Source organism: Trypanosoma conorhini, assembly GCF_003719485.1.
Source record: "Trypanosoma conorhini strain 025E chromosome Unknown Tco_14.4_contig_00116, whole genome shotgun sequence".
Taxonomy (NCBI): domain Eukaryota; phylum Euglenozoa; class Kinetoplastea; order Trypanosomatida; family Trypanosomatidae; genus Trypanosoma; species Trypanosoma conorhini.
In genome coordinates this window covers 8,378-16,035 of record NW_021704202.1, presented here as the reverse complement: position 1 = coordinate 16,035, position 7,658 = coordinate 8,378, and the positions used below count along the sequence as shown (strand labels likewise).

At 68.3% G+C, this 7,658-nt stretch overlaps 3 protein-coding genes across 3 annotated transcripts in view, besides 5 other annotated features; all 3 read left to right on the top strand.

Moving 5' to 3' along the window:
• Positions 1-29: a microsatellite.
• Positions 30-293: 264 nt separating this feature from the next.
• Tco025E_02793 (uncharacterized protein) lies at positions 294-2,861 on the top strand (the record flags this gene model as incomplete). The annotated part of the gene is made up of 1 exon (XM_029369716.1): positions 294-2,861. One exon carries the CDS (start codon positions 294-296, stop codon positions 2,859-2,861), a length of 2,568 nt encoding a protein of 855 aa, XP_029230174.1.
• A 95-nt stretch (positions 2,862-2,956) lies between these two features.
• Positions 2,957-2,995: a microsatellite.
• Positions 2,996-3,066: 71 nt separating this feature from the next.
• Positions 3,067-3,094: a microsatellite.
• Positions 3,095-3,550: 456 nt separating this feature from the next.
• Positions 3,551-6,637, top strand: Tco025E_02792 (uncharacterized protein; the record flags this gene model as incomplete). The annotated part of the gene is made up of 1 exon (XM_029369715.1): positions 3,551-6,637. The coding sequence occupies one exon, from the start codon at positions 3,551-3,553 to the stop codon at positions 6,635-6,637; it is 3,087 nt and encodes a 1,028-aa protein (XP_029230173.1).
• Positions 6,638-6,704: 67 nt separating this feature from the next.
• Positions 6,705-6,721: a microsatellite.
• Positions 6,722-6,961: 240 nt separating this feature from the next.
• Positions 6,962-6,999: a microsatellite.
• Positions 7,000-7,136: 137 nt separating this feature from the next.
• Tco025E_02791 (uncharacterized protein) overlaps positions 7,137-7,658 on the top strand; it is a gene marked incomplete at both ends in the record, with an annotated part of 2,049 nt that continues 1,527 nt past the window's right edge. Inside the window, one exon of the mRNA XM_029369714.1 lies at positions 7,137-7,658. This exon is cut by the window's right edge and continues 1,527 nt beyond it. Within this exon, the coding sequence (XP_029230172.1) occupies positions 7,137-7,658 (522 nt within the window).

Below are 7,658 nucleotides of genomic sequence, written 5' to 3'. Positions count from 1 at the left end.
ACACACACACACACACGTAGGCACACTCAGCCATAGCTCCCCCGGGCGGCCAGGCACGGGAAGGAGCACGAGGAGTATTTATCCGTAAGCAAGAGTAAATAAAATAACGAAGAGAAAGAGAAACTGCGAGAGAGGCAGAAGTAAAAAGCAGGCAAATAAAAAAGGGAAGGGGGCGGAAGTAGGTTGCTATTGGCCTTGCCCCTTTTTCCCCCAGCCCACTTCACTTTTAGCGACTGCGGGCGCGGGAGGCTGGTTGAAGTAGCGCCTATAACTCGGCGCACGCGGCGGGTGGAATGGGGGCGGTGCCAAGCCGGGAGACGCTGCAGCGGGGCCTGTACGTCGTGCGGGCGGCGGGGGGCGGCGGCGTTGGGTGCGGCGGTAAGAGGCAGGAGATTGTGCTGATCCCGCTGACGAAGGAGTTCTTTCCCTCCCCCGACTGTGCCCTCTTTGTGCAGTTCCACAGGACCCGGTGCGATGCGGGGGTGAACTACTACTTCCGCCGCCCGGGGAACCCCGGCGACCTGAGCCGGATCCCGGCCACAGACAACAGCGACGGGGAGTCCTCCTACCCCTCGCGCGAGGCCCTCTACCGCGGGGTCGTGGAGCGAGTGGAGGAGATGCTCTTTGACACCGACGAGGAAATGCGGCAGGCGCACGAGCGTGCGGCGGGGCTGACGACGCCGGAGAGTGGCGCGGGCAAGAAACGCGTCCTTCCCATCATCTGCGCGGTGGCCTTCCGCTACGACCCCAGCAAGCTGGCGCAGCAGAACGGCATCCTCGGCGCCGGCTGCCCACAGCAGCTGCAGATGGCGATGGAGCAGGGCGTCTACCTCTGCGGCTCTATCGTCAACATCGTCGGCTGCTTTGGGTTCGTGCCGATGGAGGTGGAGGGGGCGGCGGTGCCCGCCAGCGCGGGGAGTCAGGCGTACTGCTCCGCGACGAGCCCGCCCCGCGCCCCGCCCTCGGTGCCGCGGAGCCAAACGCGCACCTCCGCGGCGCAGTCCCCCGCGGCGCCTCCCCGGAACCGCCACGAGGACCCGTTCGCTCTCTCCGCCGGCCACCACCCGCGCCCCGCGCTGCCGAGGTCTGCGCTGGCGGCAGCCTGCTCTTTGGCGTCGTCGCCGTCGTACGACCCGCACCAGCCCGCGCCACAGCAGCAGCGTCCGCGCGTGCCCGTGCCGGCCGGGCTTATTCAGCTGGGGGGCATCGCCGGGTCGAACTACGACCACTTCGTCTCACTGCCGCCGCCACTGGCGGCGGCGCCGTTGGCGGCGATTGTTTTCCTCACAAAATCCGCGGGTGAACAAAACCTCAGCCGCATCACCTTCATGGCGGCGGGGATGTACTACAACCAACTCATTGACGCCGGGTTGCTGCAGCGCCCGGCGAAGCAAACGATGCATTCCCCGTACTACGCGAAGCCCTGCATGCCACCGATGGATACGTTTAGCTTCTCCTCGCTCATGACGAACGTGCCCATTCTGTCCTTTCTGCATGAGATGCGCTGTCGCATGGGGCACGTGGGCGTAGACCCCCACCTCGGCGGCTCCCAGCACTCGCGCACAAGCTCGCTGGACAGCTCCACGTCGACGCTGCCTGCCATTCCCGCCGGGTTTACTGAGCCCGCCGGGTTCGAGACGTGGATCACGGAGGACAACATGCTTCACGGTCGCATCGGGAAGCAGCTGGCGGAGCGGCTCTGTCTCGCGCTGGCGGAGCGGCCGGACATCTTCGCGCGACGCGTGGAGCCGCTCCCCTCGGGCGACGCCTACTGGCGCTTCCGCGGACTTGTGGACCGCCACCGCCCACCGCCCCTCCCCCTCAGCGAGGGCGGCACCACGCCCGTGGACGACCGCGACGTGTACGTCATGGGGGCCGCCGTGATGGACGGCTTTGACGAGGGGGACGTGCTGCGCTACGACGCCGAGGTTGGGCTGTGGGTGGCGGACCGCAGCATCCCGCTAGACGCGGTGGTGCTGGCGGCGATGCGGCCGCACTGCAAGGCCGCCCGCGAGGCCCCGCCGGAGGACCCCGGCTGGGTGACCACGACGCAGGCGCTGCAGGAGGGCGACGTGGACGACGACGGCGACGACAATGACGCCGCCGCGGAGGAGGCGGAGCAGCAGGCGGAGGGGAGTCGTGGCGGCAGCCCCCAGGCGAAGCGGGTGGACGCGGCGGCGGGCGCGGGAGAGCGGCGGCGGCACAGGCGCGTCCATGTGCGGGAGGGGAACTTTTACATCTACCGCTTCGAGCTAAACGGCAAGACGTACTACCACGGCACGGTCCCGGACTTTGCGAACCCCAACAAACGGAGCGCGCACGGGGCCGCGCTTTCCGCGGTTCCGCGCAGAGACGCCGCTGCCGCGGCGAAGCCTGCACCACCGCCCTCCGCGGGGCCCAGCGGCGCGGGTGCGGGGGAGCGGCGCGGCGAAAAGGCGGGGAGCAGGCGGCCCCCGCCCTCCATCACCTCCGCCCTCTTCTCCCTTGCGCCGGACGGCGCCAGCGACGCCGCGCAGGAGGGCGGTGTCGCGTACCTCCCCACGCGTGTCACCTCCACCGCCCTAGACACGGCGAAGCGGTGGATGGGGGCGCTGTTGCAGTACGCCGCGAATCCGCGGCAGGCCTTCGCCGGGGCCGGCGCGGGCGTCGCGGGTGAGGCAGACCTGCGCTCTCCGCGCCTCATCTCCCCGCTGGGGGCATCAACCCCCCTGACGCGGCGACAGCCGACGTTTGTCGAGGTGGGGCCCGACGCAGTGCAGACCGCGGCGCCGCAACACGCGGCGGCGGCGGCGGAGAGTACAGGGTTCGTTAAGCGCTTCGTACATGAAACTCGGTATGTGTGGGATTGGCGGAGATCGTGAGTGAGGGCCCCGCGTCATGCCCTTTTTTTTGTTCTTGCTTTTCTTTTCGTGTTGTTGTTTTACTCACTCGTTTCGCACATTTTCCCTTCCTGCTTTTGTTGTTGATTGAGCGTTTTTTTTATTGCTGTTGTTGTACCTATTTGTTGGTTGCCTTCTCAGTGACCCCATTTCCCCTCACTCTCCTCCCCCGCCCACATTGTTCGCACTCTTTCTCTTTCTCTTTCTCTTTCTCTCTGTGCGTGGCTGGACTGGAGGAATGGCGATGGACTCTCTTTCTCCCCTCTCCCCTCTCCCCTTTTCCCTTTCTTTTTTTGCTTCTCTGCTGAGTGCGCCTACGGAAGCGGCGGAGGCCGTTATGCGCAGCAGCGGGGCTGGCGTCAAAGAACCCCCTCCCCCCTTTTTTTTTAAACGAGTGTTTTTCTCATTGCTGCGGCGCCTGTGGGCGGACCGCCGCTGTTGCCGCTCATCGCTGCTGTTGTTATCACTTTTTTGTCGTGGTGTTTTGGCTGTGGGCAGCTGCGCTCGTGCGGTGTGCGCCGCCACCGGCGAGGTCGAAGACCGGGGCGTCGCAGGCGCCTGTGAGCGGCCATGCGGCCCACACGTCTTTTCTGCGGCTTGACACCTCCTTTTTCTGCCTCTTTCTCCCCCTATCCGATTGCCCGTGTCTGTGTGCGTGTGTGAAGGGGATAATGGCTGCGGCGGCCGGGGACATCCCCGTCCTCGCCGACGTCGTGGAGCGGCCCAGCGGAGACGGCGCGGAGCCTCGCCGCACGCTGCGCCCCATTCAGGCCGTTGTGGGGAGTCCCTTTCCGCGGTGCCTCCCGGACCGCAGCTACGGCCAACGCACGGCAGACGCGCCCAGCCGCGGCGAGGCCACGCGGGCCACCCGCGCGACAGCCGCGGGCCCCGCTCACGGACTCACGGCCCACGTGCAGCCGGCGTTCGACGGCGGGGCAGACAGCCACGCAGATGCTGCCGAGATGGGCCTGCACGCGGGTGCTGGCGCGATGGCTTCACTGGCGCGTCAGCACCAGTGGCAGGCGAACGAGTTTGCAGACCTGGCGCGGGGCTACTACGCCGTGCCGCTGTGCCCCTCCGGCACGGAGGCGGCGGCATCTCCCGCACCTCTTCAGGGCGAGGCGTACCTTGAGCTTCTACTGCGCTTTTTGTGCAGCACCGTCCGCAAGCATCGCGAGTGTGCCACGGCGGCGTTGCGGGCACGGCTAGTGGTCGATGACAGACTGCGGGAAAGATGCGCGTTTGGCCCTGGCTGCGCGCAGCTGCTGCGGCTCCTCATCACGGAGCTCTCCTCCGGACACACCGTGCCGTGCAGCGCCGCCGCGGAGTGTCTCGTGTGGCTCCTTTACGACGCCACCGCCGAGGTGGTGGAGGCGGTGGGGGAGGTCGGCGTTCCCCCCACAGACGCGGCCACACGCGCGGAGGGGGCGCATCAGCAGCAGCAGCAGCAGGAGGAGGAGGGCGTCGCCAGCGGCACAGGCAATGAAGCGACGTTTGCCGATCTCTCTGAGTGGATGCGGAGCGGCGAGGACAAGGCCCGCGCGCTGGAGCAACTGGGACTGACGACGAGCGTCATGGATGCACTCGGGGTGCTGCCGCCGACGCTGGCCGCGCGGCTGCTGCTGGGCGGTGGCGTCTTGTCGCTCCCACGCGTCGCCGTGCGCGTGGCGGCCGACCCGCGGTACGCCCAGTTTGTGGCGGGGCGGCTGGGCAGCGTGGTGGCGGGGGCCACGCCGCTTGGGGAGGTCGTGGAGGAGCTGCTGCTGCTGCGCCGCGTGCTGCACGTGAAGCAGGCCTGCGCCGCGCTGCTGCCGCCGCTGCAGGAGGTGCTCGCTCTCTTCCTCCGCCACGTGTGCGCCGCGCCCGACGAGGCGCCGCGCTGCGTCTCGGACGTTGTGGCGTGTCTCGCGGCCTTCCTCGTGCTCCGCGCCTTTGTGCGCCACGGGATCTTTGACGTCTTCCACGACCTCCGCGACACGCTGCTCACGGCGGTGGGCGTGGGTGCGTGCATGCCGGCGGAGATGTGGCTCCTCCTCACCGCCGCGGCCCCGGTGGAGACGTGCGGGGTGGAGTTGGCGCGCGTCGCGCAGCAGACGCTGCTGCCGCGCGTGCAGGCCGTCGAGGACGGCGTGGGGGACGCGGCGCCGCCGGGCCACTGCGCCGCGCTGCTCGCCGCCCTCACCTCGACGCACTACCTGGCGACGTACTTCACCGTCGCCTGCGGGGCGGCGGAGACGGAGGCGCTGCTCGGCGCTGCGGGCGAGACCCAAGGGCGTGTACAGGCAATGCTGGCGACGTGCCTGCTGACCGCCACGGGGCTGCAGCGTGCCTTCGCCCGAGTGGGGGAGCATCGAGGCGTGGGGGCCGCCGCCACGGCACCCAACCAGCCGCCCACGACGCTGAACCTGCGTTCCTTTGTGGAGGCTGCCTGGGCCTCCCTGAACCACGCGCGGGTTCGCCTGATGGCCGCGGCGCACGCCGCCTTCCCTGCGGTTTGCTGCGAGGCCTCGATGGGCTACGCCGCGGCTCTGGCCGCCCACTTTGAGCAGCGCTGCATGGGCATTTCCCAAGTGGCGGGGCACCTGCCGCCGGACGAGCTGTGCACCATGATTGAGGTGGCCGGCTTCATGCGGCGGCACTCGCGCGCCACGCCGCGCGATCACCGGCGGCAGTACACACGAGACACGTACGTTGCCGAGGTGTTCATTCTGCACGGCATCGCCGTGACGAAGCACTGCCTGGACGCCGCCCCCACGATGATAGCCGCGATGCTCGGCCTTCCCGACGACACCGAATTTGGCGCGGTGGTCCGTGCACCCTCGCCACCGTTGCCGCTTGTGGCGTTGGGGCAGAGCTTGCGCCGTGCCGTCGAGCAGACGCAGTGGCCGTGGTTCCTCTTCCCCCTCTACGACGCGGAGCTGCCGTGTAAGTCCGCGTGGTGTGCCTGGCTGCAGCAGGCGCTTGGGGCGCACGAGGGCGTGAAGCGGTTGCTAAGGTGGGACCTTGTGCTGTGCCACGCCCTCAAGTGGGCGGTGCTGCACCGCGCGACGCAGCGGGACTGGGGCAGCCAACACGACGGCGCTGACGGCGCGCCCTGTGGGGAGAACGCGGACCTCGTCGCGCTGCTGGAGGTGCTCTGCGGCGGGGTGCTGCCGTCGTCGGGGGGCGTTCTCAGCGACGCGGCCTCCGACGCGCTGAAGGCGCTCACCGCCTACGCCGCCCCCCACGCGGAGGAGTCGATGAGCAGGCGCCTTCTTGAGGCGCTTGCGGTGGCCGCCGCCGCCTGCCCCCCGCCTGTTGCCGTCGTGCTCGCTCGGCTTATTGCCCACACCGTCATGACGGGAGAAGACACGCGGCACCGCAACTTCGCAGACGCGGCTGCGCCTGCCATCCCCACCGCGGCGAGCGCCGGCGCAAGTGATGGCGGGAGCGGCGTCGTATTTGCATCTTCCGTGAGTTCTGAGCGTCTTTTGCGGCGGTGGGCCGCGACAGGGCGGCTGAGCGAGGCGGCGCCGCTCACAGGAGCCGTGGCGTGGGAATTGGGGGACTTTGTGGAGCTCCTGCAGACGGCGGCGGAGCGGCGGGGCGGCCGCATCCTGCAGCACCTCTTGGAGGGCGCCGCCCGCGCCTACCTGCGCCAGCACCACCCACTGACCGCATTCGAGCGCCAGGTGTTGTGCCGCACGCAGGCGGAGTTGGCGTGGTGCCCGGCGTGCCTGCAGGAGGCCCTGGCGGAGCCGCAGGGGCAGCAGCAGTAGACAAGTGGCCCACAGGCAAACACACATCGCTGCCCTCTGGCGCCACGTGCATGGCCGCCCGCAAAGAATATATATATATATATAAGAAGAAGAAGGAAACTTAAACAATAACGATATTTATTGCGCCTCAAGTGACCACAAGGAGGAAGCGGGAGGGGTGGTGCGGTGTGGCTGCATCGTTGTTGCCGCCTGCGCAAATGTGCTTCATGGCTCTTGTAGAATTACTACCAACGAGAGCAAGAAAAACTGGCTGCGTGCGTGCAATATGCAACTCTTTTTCTTTGGACTTCTTCGCCCGCTCCCCACACCGAGGCCGTGCCGTCGCACACACACACACACACACACACACACACACACACACAAAACAATCAAACAAAGAACAGGGGCAGACGGCTTTGCGGGCGTGCAGGCGAGGCGAAGGAAGGGTGCACAATTTATGCACACATCTGTTAGCTTGCGGCGAGCGATGCGGCGATGTGGGGCGTTCTCGTGCACGCGGATGGTGCGGTTTGCGTGGCGGCAAAGCTACCGCGACCTGCTGCCCCCCGCTGCAGCCGCGGCGTACGTGTGCGGCCAGCTGCGTCCGTGTGACCCGTGCGGCGGCTGCGGCGTGCCCGTCGTGGTGGAGAGTCCCTCCGACGCGGCTGGCGTCTGCACCTTCGCGGCCCAACCGACGGCGGTGGCGGTGCGCGCACTGTGCGAGGTCACTCGCCCCGCTCCAGCGCCGCTCTCGCCGCCGGACCGCGCGCGCGCCCTTGCCGGCTTGGCGGCGGTGCTGCGGGAGAATGCGGCGCTGCTCGCCTCCGCGGATGCGTTGGCCACCGGGAACTGCCTGCGCGACGCCCGTCGCTCGCTCGACGCCGCCCTCGACTTCATTACCTTCTGCGAGCAGCGGCTGCGCACACCCCAAGCGACGCCGGCAGCAGCGAAGGCAACGGCCGCGGCTGCGGCCCGCACGGAGGAGGTCCTACATTCGCTTGGGGGCGGCGAGGGCGACCCCCGCGCTGGTGCTGCTCCCACC